General features: G+C 39.1%; 1 protein-coding gene across 4 annotated transcripts; it reads left to right on the top strand.

The window, feature by feature from the left end:
• On the top strand, positions 7898 to 21949 carry LOC109839623 (pectin acetylesterase 8-like). Of its 4 annotated transcripts, none has more exons than XM_020408125.1 (13): positions 7898 to 7987; positions 8127 to 8277; positions 8406 to 8488; positions 8614 to 8743; positions 10021 to 10100; positions 10183 to 10269; positions 10354 to 10478; positions 11240 to 11300; positions 11442 to 11495; positions 12144 to 12221; positions 21021 to 21126; positions 21222 to 21367; positions 21650 to 21949. In XM_020408125.1, the coding sequence occupies exons 2-13, from the start codon at positions 8157 to 8159 to the stop codon at positions 21752 to 21754; spliced, it is 1176 nt and encodes a 391-aa protein (XP_020263714.1). In that variant the 5' UTR covers positions 7898 to 7987; positions 8127 to 8156; the 3' UTR covers positions 21755 to 21949. The 4 variants fall into 4 exon arrangements, with proteins under 4 accessions (XP_020263714.1, XP_020263712.1, XP_020263711.1 ...); XM_020408123.1 differs by lacking the exon at positions 7898 to 7987 and adding an exon at positions 11126 to 11133 and having other exon boundaries at positions 8013 to 8277; positions 10354 to 10440; XM_020408122.1 differs by lacking the exon at positions 7898 to 7987 and having other exon boundaries at positions 8014 to 8277.

Here is a 22722-nt window from a genome sequence, read left to right as displayed (position 1 = left end):
ATACATACTCTCTCTCCTAGTATATATGTAATAATAAGCTATACTCTCTTTATATAATATGTATACTCCCTCTTATATAAGTATACTCTCTTCTCTTAGTATATAATGTATACTAAAGATACTGCTCTCTTATATAGTATATATAGTATACACTCTTATAATATAATATATATTATATATATAATATATATATATATATATATATATATAATATATATATATATATATATATATATATATATATAATATATATATAATATATTATATATATATATATAATATATATATATATATATTATAGTATATATATATATATAATATATATATATATTATATATAATATATATATATATATATATATAATATATGTGTGTATATATATATACTCTCACTCTCTTAGTATATATGTATATTTTTTTTTGACAGAAAAACAGGGGTAGAACCCCGTTCATTAAAATATCAAGAATCCAAAAATTGTTTAGTTACAAAAGTAAGACGCGAACTGTGTCCAAAATGTTGGAAAATAGAAAATGAAAATTCTACTAGTAGTGATGTATAACTTTCTTCATCCAAAGATCCATGAAGATGAAGAGAGGGCCTTGCCGTCATTCACCGTTGACACAGATTTAAGGATGAACCAAAGCCAGCCATACATGTGCATAGTAGAATTTTAATTTTCTATAGTCAACATATGAAAGATAAAGAACAACTATATACACAACAAAAACTATACAAAAGATGAATCAAAAGTCCTCCATCTTCAGACACTAGCTCGAGAGAGAGGAAAATCTTCAAATCTTGCAGAGAGTTTCTTTGTCGCAACACCTCTTCCATTATCTGACCAATCATATAATCCATAAAATCGACTGATTAATGATATTTTTGTAAGAAAAAGAAGTTTTTTCAAAAATTGATTTATTCCTACTGATCCAAATGTTCCAGCAGATGAATGAAAAAAAGCTGCGCCAGATGTAACCATCTCTACCATGAAGCTTATTAACAGTTAATATAAGATCTTCAAAAGATGATGGCCATGGGAAAGGGAGATAGTAATTCTTAAAATGTGTCCAAACTTGTGCAGATAAAGAGCAGGAGAAAAATAAGTGATCCATGTTTTCCTGATGAAAGCCACAAAAGATACATGATGGATCGCCTGTCCATCCTTTTAACAAGAGGTTATCCTTTGTGTGAAGTTTGTTATTGCATAATAGCCAGATAAAGAAATTGATTTTTGATGGGATTGAGTTCTTCCATATAACTTTGAAATGAGGTGATAAGGAGCCTCTCTGGATGAGGAACTGGTAGAAGGATTTCACTGTGAAAATACCAGATTTAGAAAGCAACCAGACAGGGTTGTCAGATTGATGACAAATATGAAAATTTCTCAAAAAGTTCAAAAGATCAGTTTTGTCAGATTGAGAACAAAGAGAAATACATCTCCGCAAAAGAGGTCTCCAATGCCAAATAGAATCTATCAGAAGAGCTTGACTGTAGATAGGAACATTTGAAGAGAAAGCTAGATTATAAAGAGGAGGGTAAAGGCTTGCCAGAGTGTTTGAACCTGTCCACTTATCTTCCCAAAAGCGAATTTTATCACCTTCACCAAGAGTCCATGAAATATTATGTAGAAATTCATCTTTAAAAGATATTATGGCATTCCAGAATGATGAGAATGATGGCGATGAATGAATCATTTGAAAAGATAAACCCCTGTTGCAATATAGTTGGCGAAGAAAACTTCCAGTATATGAATGTGGATCTAGGCATTTCCATAACCATTTTGAAAGCAGAGCATTGTTGAAAACACATATGTCCTTTACTCCTAGTCCACCCTCTAATTTGCTTAAACATACTTTTTTCCAGTTAACTAGGCAATTGAAACCACTAGCTCTCTCAGCTCCCTTCCATAAGAAACCCTTCCTAATTTTATCAATATTTTTGATGACCCAGTTTGGAAGTCTGTAGAACGACATGAAGTATAAAGGAATAGAAGTAAGCACTGAGTTTAGAAGGACTAATTTTCCTCCATATGATAAAAAATTCCTCTTCCAAGATGCAAGCTTCTTATGAAGATTGTCAAAGATAGGTTGCCAATCAGATTTCTTCAACTTTCCATATTTCAGAGGCATACCTAAATATTTAATAGGAAGAGAGTCTGCTTTGCAACCAAGGGAATTAGATAAGAGATGCTTCTTCATAGCTATTTTTCCAAAGTAAACAAGGGAAGATTTGGAATAATTGATTGCCAATCCTGAGACATCCTCAAAAAAATAAAGAATCATTTTCAGGATAGAAATGTCATTTGAAGAGCTCTTAACAAAAAGAAGTGTATCATCTACAAATTGTAGAATTCTTAACTGATTGAGGGGTGGCTTAATACCAAGATTTGATAAAATTCCATCTTCGACATTGTTATGTATCATCTTTTGTAAAACATCCACTGCTATATTAAAAAGCATTAGAGATAAAGGATCTCCTTGTTTAAGACCCCTCTTGCAAGAAAAGAATTTTGAAGGTAAACCATTAACTTTAATAGAACACTGAGAAGAAGATATAATATGATAAATCCATGTGCACCACTTAATTCCAAACCCTCTAGCTTTGAGTAAGCTAATTAGAAAATTCCAGTTGATAGAATCGAAAGCTTTGGTGAAATCAAGCTTTAACATGGCAACTTCACTTTTCCTTTTAGAACAAAAATGAATCATCTCATTAGCCATGACAATGGAATCTAGAGTTGATTTTCCTGACTGAAAGGCTGATTGAGTGTGAGAAACTAAAACAGGAAGAAGAGGAGCCAGTCTGTTAGCAATCACCTTAGAAAAAATTTTGAAAATGCAATTTATAAGACTGATTGGTCTGAAATCCTTCACTAGAACACTATCTTTGATTTTTGGAATAAGAGTGATGAAGACTTTATTCACCCTACATAAGCTAGAAGGATTGTGTTGGAGAAAAGACATCAAATTTATCAAATCATACTTGATAACATCCCAAAAAGTCTGATAAAAAGGCATAGAGAAACCATCTGGGCCTTGAGCTTTGTTGGCATTCATACCAAACACTGCTTTTTTGATTTCATCTTCTGAGAAGGTGTCTTCTAAGGAGGTAAGATTAACATCTTCGTGAGGATATAACTGAGACCAGTTCATACTTATGGTAGAATTTGAATCCCTACCAAAAATAGATAGGAAGTATTCACAAAAAGCATTGGAGATATCTTTTTCATTTGACAGATCTTTTCCTTGATGATTAATGGAAGAAATGAAGTTTGCATTCCTATGGAAAGTAGCAGTCTTATGGAAAAAAGCCGTATTTGCATCACCCTCCTTCAACCATTGAATTCTCGATCTCTGATGCCAATAAGTTTCTTCTTCTAGAAGAATAGAAGAGAAGGAGGATTGAAGAGACTTCCTATCATGGAATTCTGAATCAGTTAAAGGCCTTTGTTCCTCCAACAAATCAAGAGAGTTGATTTTAGATAGAAGCTCATCTTTCCTAGAAGCAATAGAACCAAGACAATTTTTTTTCCACCATTTTATTCTTCTTTTGGTAAGATTGAGTTTTGAAATGAAAACATCTATAGGACTTCCATGACACCTGAAGGAGTTCCAGCAACTAGTAATGAAAGGAATGAAATTTGGATTCTGCAGCCAACTTCTTTCGAATCTAAAAATAGGAGGTGCAGGATGGAGACCAGAACTATCTAGAACAATAGGGGAATGATCAGAGCCCAAAGCAGGAGGGGAAAATTGCAAGGAAGATGGAAATTTTTTGTCCCAATCAGAGCTAACAAGAAACCTGTCCAGTCTTGCTAGAGAAGGAGATAGACGTTTATTAGACCAAATATATGATCTACCTGATAAGGGAAGGTCATAAAGAGATAAATTATCAATGAGATCTCTGAATGAGTTGATGTCTCTATATGAACATAATAATTTATAAGTATATACTAATACATAATTATATAAAATATAATAAATTTAAACTAATTTTTAGCATTTTTTATAAAAAAAAAGAAAAGAAAAAAATTAAAAAAAATCCGGGCCGACCCGGAGCCCGGCCCGGGGTACCCGGGTCCGGGCTCCGATTTTGCCCGGCCCAGGCCGGCCCGGATGGATAGGTCTAAATATACGTACTTTCATATATGGTGCCATACTTTTCTCATAAGAAGACATGTTTCCGAATAAAATTTTATTTTTTCCTTGGCTAAAAATTGATAGGTATTAGGCTTTCACATATCTACATTAATTTGTTCAATTGATATGAAAATTTCCTCTATTTTTTTTCAACAATTTTCTTGACGTCATATTACACGTTATTAATTTATTTTATGTAGTCCCAGAACCAATAAAGAGCTACACCACATTGATTTAGAAATACACTTTAGTCATAAAAAGCTATACTTCTTTACGTGATGTTATACTTTTTCACATAAAAAGCTACGCTTTTGTGTAAATTGTTATACTTTCCTTGTCAAAAGTTAATAGTGCTAGGTTTAGCGTTTTGTGAAATGAAGGAAGAGAGAAAGAGAGGAAAACGTTAGGTTTATCTAGGGAAGAAGGGTAATTTTGGGATTGAGAATTTTTTAGAAAATACAATATACAGCTATGGGTATTCTATAGGTTGGGTTTATAAATAAGTCACATTGAGTTTATAAATAAGTCACAAGGAGTATTTTATATATGGGTGTTTATGAAAGCGTGGTCGAATGTTTTCTTTGCGAACAAAATCTAGTAAATGAATAATGTATGATGTTGACCAAAGAAGAATGAAAGACTACTCAACATTGGTGAATGCAAAGGATAGAATTTTGAAGGTCATGAATAATGCATAGGCAGATAAAATTGTAGGCGTCTAAAAATGCCTATAGGTATCCACACACAGCTCGAGACAAAGAGAAGACGATGAACGTCATTATCCAAATTGAAGAGGATTATCCGATTCAAAGAGGATCATCTGACGCCGACAAACGTATGAAGCGAATCGCCGAACCATTGATGACGTGGCGAAGAACCACCGAAACGACCAATGCCAAGTGGCCCGCGTGCTCACCGGCCACCGCCAAGTGACCTACACGCTCATCGGCCAACGAAATGGCGAACCAAGTGGCATGCGCGCTTATCGACTACCGAAACGGTGAACCAAGTGGCCCGTGCGCTCACCGGTCACCTCTATGTGGCTTGCGCACTCATCAGCCAGCTCCAAGTAAACTGTACGCTCATCGGCCACTGAAACGGTGAACCAAGTGGCCTGCACGCCCATCGGTCATCGTCAAGCGACTTGCGCGTTCACGAAACACATGAAGCGAATCAACGAAGTGTACAAGTCAACAAAACGATTGAATGCACGCAGAAGGGCGAAACAAGTCCAGACCGAATATACCGAGAAAGCCCCTGGCGGCCGAGTCGCGTCAAAACGACTCGGCCAGGCCAGGCTTGGCCATGGGCCGAGCCACCAAATGGTGGTTCGCGCCTGAACCGAACCGGTTCAGTTTGTTTCGCACCCGTTCAGCCAGATTCGATCCGAAAACGCGTTTTGACGGTTTTCGACGAGTTTTCACAAGATTTCTTCTGTTCCAGAGGTTTCTAACTGCCTAGATGTTATCTTTAAATGTGGTTACACGATTGTCAACCGAGGATAAGGCCAAATCCATCATTCTTATCCGAAAACCCCCCAAACTGAAGCCTATAAATACAGGCCTAGGGGCTCATTTCACGGGGTGGGGAAATCAAGAGGGCAAAGTGTGTCAAATTGGAGAGTGGAGCACGAATTTCAGAGGGTTAGCAGATCTTGACGAGGTTCCTCAATAAAAAAAAGAGAGTTCGAGAGATCTGGGACCTATTTCCCCCATTCCTCCGGATTTAAGCTTGGTCTTAATCCCGAGAAGAGTCGTAATCTCGCTTGGTCGGTATTATCACTTCTGCGAATACTTCCTTCGTGAAGTAGGAGCTTTGATTATCAATTTGTCAACTAAATATGATCACCGGCGGTCCACGGATATCAACGTCCCTGACACAGGCACAGTTCTCACGCAAACAGCAGGTGATAAACATCTGCTGTATGTTGTTTGACAAAGTTATAATTTTTATTTTTATTATGTAAGGAGATCTTATAAAAAGATCGACTTTCTTTCTTTTTTGAACTTATTGTAATGGCTGAAATTGTAATGAGTTCGCCTTCAATGAAAAAAGCAATTTTTGACCCAAACAAAAATGATGCATTAATTACTATCTACACATTACTTTTTAATGACTGTGGTTACCATAAGTATATTGTTGTTAGATTAACATAATTAGATATTGTTCTTTTTGTTTCTGATGCTTGACTCGGTGTTAGGGGTCAGGATTGGAATATGATAGGACTTACGTTGAACACCGGCTTACTACTGTCTAGCTATGATTAAAATTGCAGGTTTTTTTATCATTTATTTTAGAATCTTGGCAAATGATACGTCAAACAATTACTTAGGTTGAACCCCAAGACATTTTCCCTCTTTCCTTTCGCCTGTTTCTCTCTCAGAGGGGTGAAGAGGAATAAGGGGAAATGAAAGTTTAGGGAATATAAGGGAGAAGAAAAGTTAGGAGAAATCATTTTTCTCATTTGAAAATTCTTCCACAGGGGAAGAGAATTTTGTTAACTTCCCATCTCTTCGTTCATTTATCTTCCTTATAACCACAATAAAATGCTGAAATCAATGTCAATAAATTGTTGCATATATAACTCCCAAATCACCCATATTTTGCAAATTTACCCATGATTCTCCAACATTGTATTTTTCTACCCAATTCTCCATCATCCGTATTTGCGAGTCAACCTCTTCCTAACATGCCCTTGAACTTGCTTCTTAATAGAATAAATGATGTTGGGGAATACACGGGGCTACGCTAAACCTTTGAAACAACAAAAAATACAGTATAGAGAAAAGTACACCAAGATTTATGAGGTTCGACAAACTTGCCTACGTTCTCGGGAGCCACACAATTAATTTTTTTATTAATCAAAAAAATTACAATGTAAGAGCAGATCTCAAACTTGAGATCTCTCGATAAATGCTAATTGTTACTGTAGCTACAGTAACAATTCCCCTCTTTAATTCTCTCCCTCAAAATCAACTATTCCCTTCTTGAATCCTCCCTCAAAATCGAGCTGGAGAAAGAGCAGGAGAAAAAAGGAGAGGGCCGCCGCGCCAAAAAGAGAGATCGTGTTGAGGAGAGGAAGATGAGAGAGAGAGAGAGAAGAGAGAGAGAGAGAAGAGCCCGTTATCGATGCTCGAGCTCTGGTTCCCTTGTATAGTAAACCTAGAGACAGCCTGGCCGACAGGTCTGTCGCTCAGAGCTCGCCTACGCTCACAGGCTCCACCGCTCGAGCTCGCCTGACGCAAGCCTCGAGCTCGCCTGACACAAGCCTTGAGCTCACCTGCAACTCGCCGACGACCTCGCCTGATCTCGAGCTCGCTTGCACAACGTTCGAGCTCGCCTGGAGGAGCTCGACCTCGCCGGAAGGAGATCGCCTCGCCGGAAGGAGCTCGCCTCGCCTGCAGCTTCGCGTGGACCTCGCCTGAAGCTCCTCGAGCTCTCCTGATCTTGCCTCAAGCTCGCCTGCGGAGGTTTGGATCCACACCCAAATCCAACAAATGAATCGTAAAAAACTTCTTTATGGAAAACTATGGGGCAAATTTGTAAATATTAAGATATAGAGAATAAAGTTGCAAATAATAATGATTTAGGGGCTAAATTTGTAAATATCAGGTACATATGCTAAAAACCTTCACTCAGCCAACAAGAGCGATAAACTTCTCTGTAAATTATTCCCTTCCTCACGTTACATGTAAAGACAAAATTCTCCATCAAGGGACCATACGTGAGAAACAAACATATAACAGCTCACATAAAAACAAAGGGGTTCAGTTTTAATGTCCTTCCTTATCATCATATATCTCTGAAGAATACGCCACATCTCCTCCATCACCAAGTTCACTCCCAAGGTATACTTCTCTCTCTGTACATTCATAGTTTTGGTTAAATGATCCAAACTTTCATTCTACCCATTGAAACCTTAATCCTTTGATGAATCTGGTCACATATTTGATTTCTCATTCGTTCATATTTCCATTTCTTCATCAGTACACAGCGAATAGCCGAAAACTAAAAAAAATGGTGGATGCTAGGAGGAGTACGCGGGCTTTTGTTCTCATTTGTATACTTTCATTTCTCAATACTGATGGATGTATTGTGGATATCACTTATCTTGAGAGTGCTATAGAGAAAGGAGCAGGTCAATTTTCTTTCATTAAAACCTGATTANTTTAATGGATCAATTGGCTCTCACTATGAACCAATTAACTAGCAAGTTATTTATGTACTATATTAAACAAATGATAGCACATGTTGTGTTCATCACAGTTTGTCTTGATGGAAGTCCCCCAGCTTATCATCTATCTCCAGGGTTCGGTTCAGGGGTGAATAATTGGTTAGTTCATATGGAGGTATCATAGTCTATTCTAGCATTATACGCATTTGGGCTCGCTGCAAAGTATTCGTAGATTATGTTCTCATTTGATTCCTTATATTTAAATTATCAGTGTAATGTTTTAGTGAAGTTAATTGTCAGGGGGGAGGATGGTGCAATAATGTTACAACCTGTCTGGATCGCAAAGATACAAGATTGGGGTCTTCCAATAAAATGGAAAAACAGTTCAACTTTTCTGCGATTTTAAGCAACAACCGATCATTTAATCCAGGTATGTGTACCATTCAATCAGTTCTCTATTTGGTGTAATTATCAAATTAGTTTGATTTTTTTGTGAAGAGAAGTGAAATTCAACCATATATGTCGAGTTAAAGAGAGGATAATGAAAAAAAATACAAAGAAGGCTCCGAAGGAGACCTTGGTGTTATACAGAACAGGAAAGATAGGTAAAAAAACAAGTGTCAGTGCCATATCTGATCAAATTTCTCAAGTAGTATAATAAAACTTGTTAAAGAGGCAAGTTTTCCTCAATATTTCCATTTGCAAAAAATAAGATGTCCATTTGCATACTCCAGAGGTGAATATCCTCCTTTAATGGCCAACTTAACCTGCTTTGTGCTTTGCAACTTCTTATATGAACCAAAGGATATGAATATCTGGGGATATATGCGTTTTAGATTTTGGTAGAATTCAGATATATATGAACCAAAGGATATGTATTTGTATCCGGATAAATGTTTCTATCAGCGTTTTGAAATTGTTTCCACCTTAGATTATTGGATCTAAGATTAATTTTGATCATCCAGACATCTGAGCTTTGATTTTTAGATATGTCGAACGAGCATTTGTAAACTCTAATTCCAGCAAGTTTGGTTTATTTAAATAGTTTAAGCATCACGTAATTTATATACTCTTCAATCTTATTTGTTTTTTTCTTACCCACATTTTATACATATATGTGTTTCACTTATATGATCTGTACCCGTCTTCATATTTTGACGGATACGAATCATGGGTTTTTCTTATTGAACTATGTTATTTTTTTGCATTCATCTCGGTGATTAGTGAGCGAATATGGATATGATAAGTGTTAAAGTCCCTAATAATTACACCAGAATTCTGACGTTTTGGTGAGGGTGAGGGTTATATTTTTATATTCTCACATGCCCCTGTAGGTTGAGGGTCTTTTTATAGGCCGAAACCTGGACAAAAGCAGTGATGTTAATTTTTAGAAAATATGCTTTAATTTTGTGGCTAGTGGGATTTAGACCTGGGTTGCTCTGATACCAAGTTAAAGTCCCCAATCATTACACCAAAGCTCTAAAGTTTTGATGAGGGTTAAGTGTTATATTTTTATATTCCAATAAAAAGTACCATATATCTGATACAATTGCACCCTTAGATGAAAGACATTGCTAACTAAGATGAAGAGCAGAGGCGATAAGGCAATCATTATAAGAAGATAGCCTGTCTATTATTAGCCATGTTTCTAGCTTCCTCAACATTTTCCTGTTTCTTGCTTAACTTTTTCTTTGTCACAATATGCAGATTTATACAATTGGAACAGGGTCCTGATCCGCTACTGTGATGGTTCTTCATTTACTGGAGATGTAGAGAGAGTAGATCCTGTAAGTCAAAAAAAAAAAAAAAAATCCCTACTAGAGAATTCCTTTGTATTAATTTAATTTTTCCACTTTGGTGTCTAATTAGGCTACTGATCTTCACTATAGAGGAGCGAGGATATGGCTTGCTATTATGGAAGACCTGCTTGCAAAAGGACTGAAAAATGCAAACAATGTAAGATGATCTTTTATTGATCTCATAGTCAGTCATCTTATAATGCAAAATTATCGAAATAACTATACATGTTCTTGGGTTCAGGCACTTTTATCTGGATGTTCGGCTGGTGGATTGGCATCCATACTACATTGTGATAGATTTCGTGCGTTTCTACCTAAGGATGCTAAGGTTAAATGTCTTTCAGATGCCGGTTATTTCATCAATGTGTAAGTTAGCTAATAGTTCAATAAGTTCTGGAGATCATAGTGTCAAGTGTTATAAACACTTAGTCCATCCTTAAATTTGATATATTTTTTCTGGTTTCTATTCAATTCTACAGACACCTTACACCTTAAGTAACCTTATCAGCTTTAACAACTGTTAAGAGATCAATAGAAAGTTCATTTCATGTATTCTTTCACTAGAATGATTTGATTTTTTTAGTGCATTTGTTGATGCATATTATGATGCAAACTCTACTGTCTTGGTATATTTTTTTTTCACTTGCTATGCAAAGTATATGATATGATTACATTTAGCCAGAAGAACATGACGAGTATAGTTGTAGAATGATTTAAAATCTCATTTCTCATTTAATAAATGATTATCTGTACGACTATCTTGGTTTAGTGATTAAGGTTAATAACTAATTAGTGATTACTCTTGTCCAACTCTTATTTCTTCCCACTCTTATTTGTACTAACCTTTTAAATTGGGACCATTAACTAAAAAAGTCAAGAATAATGGAAATAAAATGTTTTCATATCTTTCTTCCCTTGTTGATTTTTTTTTTTTTTTTTTTTTTTTTTTTTTTTTTTTTTTTTTTTTTTTTTTTTGCTGTTCACTCTGAAAACAATACAAATTGCTGCATCAGAAACAATGGTAAGATATATGTGAGAAAAAGTAAAATCCCATTTTCTCTAGCCAGAAACTTCTGGCTTATATATGCTCCCATTCTGAATTGCTATTCTTTCGCTGCTCATATCAGGAAGGATATAACTGGAAAAGAGCACATCAAAGCCTTCTACGATGATGTGGTGAAAACACATGTAAATATTTATTAATACTTACAAATGTTACTATGTTTGATACCAAATATAGGCCAATGTGTGTCATGAAATTTTCCATTCTTCTATTAATGAATATATCTTACGACATGTACATCATTAGTGATTATGTTGTCGTTGTAGGGATCGGTGAGGAGCTTACCTTCTTCGTGCATCTCTCATCTGGGACCAGGCATGGTAAGTGTCTTCCTCTAGTTTTCAGAATCTTTAATCAGTGATAAGGATTCTTCTGCATTCTTGATTATAGAGAAATTTCTACAAATTTATCATATCAACCAATACTCTCTCTTTATCCTGTGGACCGTGTGTAAGATATTTTTTCATGTACAAAGGGTTTTCTTATGTTCTTTCATATTTTGAACTAGTCCCTCAAATCATAGAAGTTGCCATTAGGTCCCCTGATTCTTAAGTTAGTATGAATTAGTCCCTCAAATCACTGAAATTGCTAGTTGGTCCCCATTTCTCATAAGTTCTTTCGAATTAATTCCTCTAATTGTTACTTTCGGAGGGACTAATTTCAAAATAACCTAAGAATTGCAGGACCTAATAGCAATTTCTATGATTTGATTAATTTCAAATAACTTAGGAATTGGGGGAACCGAATTGCAGTTTCTATGGTTTCAGGGACTAATTTCAAAAATACTAAAGATTTAAGGGACTACCATACAAAGAACCTAAATAAGAAAAATTATAATTGTGGAACCCACTGAAAGAAGAGATATTATTGCTTTACACAACAGATTGTGGAATTTGTATACGATCAAGATTGTAGAGAATCCGAAGTATTAACCAGTAACTCCCTGACAAGGTTCTGTTCAAATGCAGTGTTTTTTCCCACAGTACGCAGCACCGCTGATAGACACGCCTTTGTTCATGCTAAATCCAGCTTATGATACATGGCAGGTGCTTATTCTTTGTGGAGAAGAATTGGAAAAAGCAGATTTTTGGTCATAAGTCGACTCATGCACAAGCATAAGTCGACTTATGGTAAGTCGACTTATGTTGGTGCATGAGTCGACTTACGTTCTGCTCTGGATTGTTGGTTTTTTGCTCTGCCAAGTCGACTTATCAGGTCTGATAAGTCGACTTATGATCTCTTCTCCAGTTGCTGTTTTTCGCTCTGCCAAGTCGACTTATGCAGACTGATAAGTCGACTTATGACGGGTTTTTTGGAAAGTTCAGGTTCCTATTTGCAGTCTGTTTGGGTTTCTGTTTTGGTATAAATACCAATACGATTTGAGGGTTTTGTAAGGAGAGTTTTGGGGTTTTGGAGCACAGAAAAAGAGAGATCTTTCTGAGCTATTTGTTAGGGTTATTGGTTGAGAGATTGAGAGATTTGTTGGTGAGATTAGTTGGTTCGTTTGAGCGATTTGTAATCTCAATTTGTACTCTCCTTCTCTATTAGTGAAAACCCACCCCCTTCTTGCCCCGTGGACGTAGGCAATTTGCCGAACCACGTAAAACCTTGGTGTTTGTGTTTTTTTTGTTTGGTCTTTCTCTCGGCGTTCGTTGGTTTGGTTTCTCAAAGCATCAGTCACAACAAGTGGTATCAGAGCTCGGGCTACGCTTGGGCTATTTTGGAGGAGTAGATCGCTTTGGAAGTTCAGCTAGGGCTTCGTTTGGTGATAAAGGTGGGATCTTTTTTTGTAAAAATCTCGTCTTTTTCAGTTTGGATCTATTTCTCGTTTGTTTCCGCATTGGTTTGGTGGTGCCTTGAGGATTATGGCCGAGAAAGAAGGAGTTGTGGGCAGTACTTCCGGCGTGAAGACCGTCCAAAGCTTGAATATCCACTCAATGAAGATTGATGTGGAAAAGTTCAATGGCACAAACAATTTTGGACTTTGGCGATGCGAAGTCATGGATGCGCTCAACGCGCAAAATTTGGAAGATACGTTGGAGTTGGACGGGAAACCGGACAACATTGATGAGAAGGTTTGGAAAAAGATGAATCGAACGGCGTGTGGTGTGATTAGGTCTTGTCTCACTCAAGATCTAAAGTATGATGTGATCAATGAGACTTCTGCAAAGAAGATTTGGGAGATCCTTGAGAGCAAGTATTTGACCAAGAGTGTGGAGAATCGCTTGCATTTGAAGAGGAGGCTTTACCGCTTCCAGTTGAAGAAAGGAACCTCCATTGGTGATCACATGAACCACTACACGAAGCTTCTTGCGGATTTGGCGAATGTGGATGTTAAGATTGAAGATGAGGACAAGGCGTTGTTGCTATTGAGTTCCTTGCCTGACGAGGAATATGAGACCTTCGTTCTTACTCTTATTAATGGGAAGGCATCTCTTTCGTATAGTGAGGTCACCGCTGCACTTGTGAATTATCAGCTTCGAAAGAAGGATAAGGAGACTTCGTTTGAGCCGGTAGCGGGGGCGTTGGTCGCAAGAGCAAAGGGTCCAAACCGTAGTGGGAGGTCGCAGTCTAGAGGGGCACATCTTGGAGTTCGTAAGAATCAATGTGCCTTTTGCAAAGAAGATGGACATTGGAAAGCCGATTGCCCAAAGTTAGTTGATCGAGCCGGGAAGAATAAGGGAAAAGCTATTCAAGCTTCAGAGGCGAATGTTGTCAAGGCTAGTGGCAACGATTCAGATTCGGATTCTTCGGGCTACTCGTTATCTGCACTGCCGTCAGTTTGTGTTGCCTACTCTACAGAGTGGATATTGGATTCGGGTGCTACATACCACATTTGCCCTAGGAGGGATTGGTTCTCCAGCTTTCAGGAGTTGGAAAGAGGGGATTTCGTGCTCATGGGGAATGATCACAAATGCTCTATTGGTGGTATTGGTACTGTTCGGATCAGGATGAGTGACGGGGTGATTCGGGAGTTGGTTGGAGTGAGGTTCGTTCCTCAGTTGAAGAAGAACATCATTTCACTTGGAGCTTTGGAGGCAGCTGGCTATAGGGTGACCTTGGCGGATGCACGCTTGAAGGTTACATTTGGGTCCATGATTGTGATGAAGGGCGTCAGAAGAAGAAATTTGTATTATTTGCACGGAAGCACGGTGATTGATAGGGAAATGACGACTTCATCAGATTCGGCTAGACTGTGGCATTGTTTGGTGCTGGGGTATATGATTGGTAATACCGTGCATTGGTTGTTGAGGAGTGCTATGACCTGCAGATTGAAGTCCTGTGAGCACATTAGGATGAGCGAGACCGTGGTGGAGTTTGGCACTTCTATCCATCGAGCGAGGGGTCTTTTTGGAGGTGTTCAGTCAGGCATTTGGGGGCCTTCCAAGGAGGCATCATTGGGAGGTAATCGTATCTTGGTTTCCACAGTTGGTGATTGTTCTAGGCATTATTGGGTCGCGACCAGTTCCCGTTGGTGTAAAGTCCTAGAAGTCAACAACAATTGGAAGAAGTGTATTGGCAGAAAGGTAACTCATTGTTTCAGCTTTGGTAGGGGTCCTTTCTTGCGTTGGTGCCGAGCTCACGGCAATAGGAGACACTTCATTGGTGTGGAGACTTTGGGGCGACGAGATGAGATGACAGTTTCGATGGGTCGTTCCTTTCTGGAGGAGGATCGGCGTTTGATGTCGAGCATTGGCATTGGTGTGCGGGCTTCGACATATTTGGGTCATCTTATGCATAGGTCGCCGACTGCTGCTTTAGGAGTTATTAGATCTGGTGGAGCTGCTTCAGATTTTGGGTCGCGTCGGATATTTGGATACCCAGCATTTGGTCACATCGTGGATGTGAGATTGGATCCGATTGCGCGTTTGGGGTTCGGAGGCTCAGTTGATTATCGTTTGGGAGCTTCTGATTCTGTTCTGAGCAGGTATGTCACTTTTGACTCTCGGCAGGTGGAGAGTGTTGTTCAGGTCATTTGGATATCGCAGCAGGTGGAGAGTGATGCTACTCCACGTTGGGTGGAGATTATTTCACATACTCCAGATCATACTGCGTCATTTAGGATTCCAGCTAAGGTAACACAGGTTGGGGATCATTTGATTTCGGATGCAGATGATGGATTTGTTTTGGATTCAGTTGCAGCTGGTAGATATAGTTTGGATATGGCCATTGGTTTACCTCAGGTGGAGGTGTTTGATTTGTCTCAATTTGGGATCATTGGGAATACTATCAGTTACAGATCGTTTGGTGATATTGGAGAAGAGTTGCAGACTTTTCTATTTGATTGAGGGCCTTTGGAGGCCGTTGGCAGTTTTGTTGTCATGGAACAAGTCGGCTAAGCGGTTCCAAGCTTCCATGGCTGTGATGTCTTGTTCAAGAATGGTGTGGAGAACGTCGTTGGAGATGGTGCCGTAAATCCATTGAAGGACTATAGCATCGAGACGATCCCAGAGGTCGGGGTCATCTTCTTCGTCGGAGGTCTTCTTCCCTTTGTTTTTCGAAGAGGATGGAATGATGTGGTCAAGAACTTGATATGCTCGTGCGTGAATCTTGAACAACGTGGCCCAAGAATTATATTGAGAACTTTCCATGTCAAGGGTGACGGAGATGAAGTTTTTGACATTGTTCACGGCTAAAGCCGGATGGAATTTGGTGGATTCTGCCATGGAAAAGGCACGAAGGAGATGAAGAAGATAATTGAGAAGAGAGGAGATAGGAAGAAGAAGGCGGCTAGGAGACGTAACCTAGTCTGATACCATGAGAGAATTGAATCCGTTGCTTATTCTCATTATTCTGTTGCAATATATACAATCCTGGATTGCTATAATTTAGGCTACAATTAGGCTATAGTTACGGAATGATTTACAACAGAATATATACATACTATTAATATAAAGATTCACAAGATTATTAACATAATCTATCACACCCCCGCAGTCGAAACGGGAGGTTCACGAACGCTTAGACTGTCCCGAAAATCATTGAAGAGTATGCGCGGAAGCCCTTTAGTAAAGATGTCGGCGATTTGATAACGGGACGGAACATGAAGGACACGTACCTCACCTCGTGAGACCTTTTCTCGAACAAAGTGAATATCCATTTCAATATGCTTAGTGCGTTGATGTTGCACAGGATTGCCCGAAAGATAAATGGCACTAACATTATCACAATATACCAATGTGGCCTTGTTGAGCGGACAATGAAGTTCTAAGAGGAGATTACGAATCCAACAAGACTCGGAAACAACATTAGCAACACCCCGGTATTCAGCTTCGGCACTAGATCGGGAGAGTGTAGGTTGACGTTTTGAGGACCAAGAGATCAAGTTGTCTCCAAGAAACACACAATAACCCGAAGTGGATCTTCGGGTATCTGGGCATCCACCCCAATCTGCATCTGTATATGTGACAAGAGAGGTTGTCGATGATTTATAGAGATGCAAACCAAGGTCAAGTGTACCTCGAATGTAACGCAAAATGCGTTTGAGGGCGGCCATATGGTTGTCATTTGGAGCATGCATGTGGAGACAAACTTGTTGCACCGCATAGGAGATGTCGGGCCTAGTGAATGTGAGATATTGAAGTGCACCAGCAAGTTTGCGGTATTGAGTTGGATCATCATAAGGGGACCCGGTGGAGGTGCTGAGCTTCGGGTTTGTGTCCACGGGTGTAGGACATGGCTTGCAAGAAGTCATACCTGCCCTATCAAGTATCTCCTCAGCATATGTCTTTTGTGAGAGAAAAATACCTCCTGAATGACGTTTCACTTCAATGCCCAAAAAAAAACTAAGAGGACCTAAGTCCTTCATATCAAATTCAGAACTGAGGAGAGACATAATGGACCTTCGGAGAGCATCTGAAGAGGCAGTGAGAATAATATCGTCAACATACAATAAGATATATGCAGTTTGAGTGCCCTGACGAAAAATAAACAGAGAATGATCGGACTTGCTGTGAGAAAAACCAATAGTAGCAACATAGTCTGCAAATCGCTGGTACCAAGCCCGTGGGGCTTGTTTAAGGCCATAGAGAGATTTCTTCAACAAACAAACATAATCTGGATGATTGGGATCTTTAAATCCCATGGGCTGGTGCATATAGACAGTTTCAGTGAGATTACCATGTAAGAAGGCATTCTTGACATCCAACTGATGGATGGGCCAAGAATGTGATAAAGAGATGCTCAACACTGCCCGAATAGTCGCCGGTTTGACAACCGGACTGAATGTCTCACCACAATCCACTCCCACCTGTTGAGATTGTCCATCGCCTACAAGACGAGCCTTATGACGCTCAAAATCACCGTTAGATTTCTTTTTGTGACGAAAAATCCACATAGAACGAATAATATTAACATCAGCAGGTCGGGGGACTAACTCCCACGTCTTATTTTTAATTAGAGCATCCATTTCATCCATCATAGCCAATTTCCAATTCAGGTCACGAATAGCACTTATTGGATTTTTGGGAAGTGGAGATATGGAAGGGGAAGTAGAAACACTCAAGTTAAAATGCCTTTTGGGCTTAACAATCCCATGCTGACTTCTAGTGGACATGCGGGTAGCTGGAGTGGGCCGAACTGGCTGCTCGGCTCGTGGTGGAGAATGTGCTGGCTGGGCCGTTGCGGAAGAAGGGGCAGTAGGCTCAACTACTTGGACAGTAGGAGGAATGGAGCTAGTGGACTGCTGCCCGGACTGGGCCGTGGCAGGTGAGGGATTGTTTAGGGTGGGCGGCAGATTTGGGCCAGGGGAAATGGGCTCTGCAGCAGGCCTTAGTTGGGAAGAATGTTGAATGTGTTGGATCAAGTAAGGAGAGGGGTCGTCATCCAAAAAGGTGTAAGAAGAGGCAGTAGGGGTATGTAAATTTGCAAAAGGAAATTGATTTTCCTCAAACAAAACATGTCGTGAGATAAATATTTTCTTACTTGACAAGTCATAGCACTTGTATCCCCGATGGTTTGACGGATAGCCTAAGAAAACACAAGGAGTTGATCGAGCTTGAAGCTTGTTGATGGTAGAGGAAGGGAAGAGAGGATAGCAAAGGCAACCGAAAACCCGAAGATGAGAGTAGGTTGGATCTTTTTGGTAGAGAATTTGTGTAGGTGACTTGTACCCCAAAACCTTAGATGGTAAGACATTTAGGAGATAGGTGGCCATTTGAAGAGCATGGTGCCAAAACGAGGGTGGCATGGAAGAGTGAGCAAGAAGAGTCCGTACAATGTTATTGATGGATTTAATTTTTCGTTCGGACTTTCCATTTTGAGGAGATGTGTGAGGGCATGAGAGACGAAAATCCATACCACTAGATTCACAGAGGCTTCTAAGAGGACCATTTATATACTCCCGCCCATTGTCACATTGTAGGTTTTTGATTTCTCTTTCAAATTGGGTTCTAATATATGCTTGAAGTTTTTGGAATATCAAATAAACCTGTGATTTATTTGAGATTGGAAATGTCCACAAAAAATTCGAATAATCATCCAAAAATAAAGCATAATATTTATGTCCCGAAGAGCTTAAAACGGGGGAAGTCCATAAATCACTGTGAACAATATCAAAAGGCAAGCAAGTGAAAGAAGTTGAACTCTTGAATGGCAATTTCATATGTTTTCCAAGAGGACAAGAATGACAAAATTCACGGGCCTTATTACATTGAATAAAATTGTTACTACGAAGAGAACTAAGAACAGCTTCTCCGGGATGCCCTAAGCGGCTATGCCACAAATTTGAAGACGAAGCAGTAAATGCGGAATCAGAAATGGCCCGATTTTTGGTGAAGGGATAGAGATCTCCCGAGCTCTCACATCTCATTAGGTGCCTCCCCGTTCGTAAATCCTTCACATAAAACCCAAACGGATCAAACTCAACAGAACAAGAATTATCTTTAGTGAATTTTCTAACGGAAATTAGGTTCTTAATGAGTTTGGGAGCATGCAAGACATTGTTGAGATGCAAAGGGGGGTTCGAAGGGGATAGAGCAGTGCTACCGTAACCGTGAATTGGAATTTCATGACCATTACCGACTAATATACCACGGTTTTTGCTCAAATTAAAATAAGACGAGAGAGTACCTTGATTCGAAGTCATGTGAGAGGTGGCACCGGTGTCCATGTACCAATTGTTGTCATCCGGGGGATTGAGAGAGAGTGTATGAAAAGCCGCGTCAACATCAGTAGGCATATAATCACCTTGTGGAGGAATTGCAGTGGCATGATGTGCTTGTTGAGGGTGAGCACCCAAAATGCCAGGCTTCTTAGAGTTTGGACGAGGCTGCCATGAAGCTGCTGTAGGATAGGGGCAAGGAGGCATGGCCCAAGGAGGTGGAGCCCAGCCTCCCCACGCCGGATACTGCCAGGCAGGTGGCCACTGTGACGGTTGATGTGGTGCACCGCCACGTCCAGCATGGTTATGCCCACGACCTCCCCCTCGACCTTTGTTATTGTTGCCGTGATTATTGCCGCGACCCCGACCACCGTGCCTTTTGTGATAGTTGTTGCGGTGGTGATTGTCGCCATTATTGTTGTTGTTGCGAGGGGCATGATAGCTGCCGGAATTAGCATCAAAGGTGGGAGGGTTGTGACCCGCAAGAAGAGCCGAGTCAGACTCCCGGGCCGCACTGTTCTTAAGAGAATCTTCCTCCATCACAAGAGTTGAACGAGCATCAGAGAAAGACTTGAGAGGCTTACCGTGTTGAATGATCCTGCCTACCCCACGATAGGCCGCGTTGAGACCCGAACAAAGCACAAGCACCTTCCTTGCATCGGAGACAGGCACCCCGACGTTCCCAAGTTGATCGGCAAGCATTTTGATGCGTTGACAATAGGCAGTGACATTAGGAAAGTCATCGAGTCGGACTTGAGAGAGTTGATATTCAAGATGCACAGCTCTGGCAGTTTTGTTGTCATGGAACAAGTCGGCTAAGCGGTTCCAAGCTTCCATGGCTGTGATGTCTTGTTCAAGAATGGTGTGGAGAACGTCGTTGGAGATGGTGCCGTAAATCCATTGAAGGACTATAGCATCGAGACGATCCCAGAGGTCGGGGTCATCTTCTTCGTCGGAGGTCTTCTTCCCTTTGTTTTTCGAAGAGGATGGAATGATGTGGTCAAGAACTTGATATGCTCGTGCGTGAATCTTGAACAACGTGGCCCAAGAATTATATTGAGAACTTTCCATGTCAAGGGTGACGGAGATGAAGTTTTTGACATTGTTCACGGCTAAAGCCGGATGGAATTTGGTGGATTCTGCCATGGAAAAGGCACGAAGGAGATGAAGAAGATAATTGAGAAGAGAGGAGATAGGAAGAAGAAGGCGGCTAGGAGACGTAACCTAGTCTGATACCATGAGAGAATTGAATCCGTTGCTTATTCTCATTATTCTGTTGCAATATATACAATCCTGGATTGCTATAATTTAGGCTACAATTAGGCTATAGTTACGGAATGATTTACAACAGAATATATACATACTATTAATATAAAGATTCACAAGATTATTAACATAATCTATCAACATTCTTTTCATATGATTATTGATTTCGACCATTCGTTGGAGCTGTGAACCAAGTTAGCCTGCATCGATCTTACTTTCTAATTCTTTTCATAACTATACTAAGATGTGAACTTCTAGTATAAGTATGCCTATCAATGAGCTGATGAGAGGGCAAGTTCTGCATTTGATTTTTCTTTTCTCTCCTATGAATATTTATACCATTATAGAAGAAGCTATGTTTACATCTCGTTGTTTGTGATTGGTACTCTATTACTTTGATGCCACATAATTTTCCGTTATAAGCATAGATCAAATGTTTTTCCCCCTATAATACAAATTATTTTATGTACTCTTGCAGATAGGGAACATTTGGATACCAGACACTGCTGATCCTAATGGTACCTGGAATAACTGCAAATTTGATATACGCCATTGCTCTTCGATTCAACTCCAAATATTTCAAGGTAATTATGCGCTGTTTCTAATTTTAATAGTTCAGCATTTTGGAGATTATGCAGAGCAGAAAATTACATAAAGAATCTTCATTGTTCATTGACAGATTTTAGGATAAAGTTTCTGAATGTACTCTCATTAGTCGGGAACTCTTCATCCAAAGGAATATTCATAAACTCATGCTATAACCACTGCCAGACAGAGAACCAAGAGCTTTGGTTCGGAGCTGATTCTCCAGTTCTCGATAATATTGTAAGCTCTGTAATCGTTTAATTTCACAAGTTGTCAAATAAATATAGATAGTTTTCGTGTAAATTTCAGATCATTGCGACTCAAATTGCACGATTCAAATTTTTGTGCACAATTTGTCATTCATTTTCACGTATTATTTATTTTCACATGGCATCAGATTTTTTTAGTACCCTTTCATATTTATTATACCTTTTGTTAATTGTTAAATTCTCAACAGAAATTACTTCTTCAGGTCAATTTATTTATTATATTACCCTAACTGTATGAATCTTCTTTTTGCAGACAATTGCAAAGGCAGTTGGGAACTGGTTTTATGATCGAAGCTCCTTTCACAAGATTGATTGCCCTTATCCCTGTGATACGTCTTGCCATCACGGTGTTTTCTGAACATATAAAGTTTTAGTTTGTTTCAAAGATCAAAACACTAGAAAGGGTGAGCCGGAAAAATAAGCAAATAATGTATCAGCATTTAATCAAGGGAATGTGAGGAGTTAACATGATACATTCAAAGAAACAAGGTAAAAAATTTAGTTGAATAGTACTGGAGTATATCGATCTATAATGCGGGTCAAGTTCTAAATATCACTTGCTATTTTTGGCTGATTTTGTTTAAATAAAACTGTGAAGCATAGCTCCTCCACGTTTCATTAAAAGGAAATTAATATAACTATCTCCAGAATGGAGGGATACAGATGTACATGAGGACTTGCATGAAACTTGAACCCTCAAACAAAAAGAATAGGTTTATTGCTTAGGACTTTTAGTATAGTTATCATTGATATGGTATATAGCTTGTATGTCCACAAAATCTCTAGTTGGACAGTAAGTAAAATTTTCATCGAAATGTATTTCCCTATAAACAACTTTGACAGAGTAAACAATTCTTACCATATTGAAGTACACAGAGGGAACAATTGAAGGTGAGATATTGGAGGAAATTGAAGACACGCATGTATAAACAAAATACCATAATATAGCGCGCTTAAATGCATTCATTTTCCTCCAATTCTCACATTCAGTACTCTCAACACCAAACCTGAATTTTTTTATTACCCAAACAATTGGGCAATTGAAGGTGAGATATTGGAGGAAACCAAGCAAAATTACCTGCCCCGAGAGCTCAAATGCATGCAATTATATTTGATCGCCTCCAATCCTCACATTCAAAGCCTAATATTAACCACAGACAGAGTTCTAGTTTATGGGAAGCTGTCAAGCCATTGAAGATGAGATGTTGGAGGAAACCGAACCTGTTTATAAGTGGTAAACGTGTTCAGTTTCCTGCAACTCTCACATTCAAAACCTTCAAGCTCTCGGTGATCAATGGAGACCTCCAATGAAGGCATATTTATAGT

Source organism: Asparagus officinalis, chromosome 4 (assembly GCF_001876935.1).
Source record: "Asparagus officinalis chromosome 4, Aspof.V1, whole genome shotgun sequence".
In the NCBI taxonomy this organism is placed as follows: Eukaryota; Viridiplantae; Streptophyta; class Magnoliopsida; order Asparagales; family Asparagaceae; genus Asparagus; species Asparagus officinalis.
This window is presented reverse-complemented; position numbering and strand designations above follow the sequence as displayed.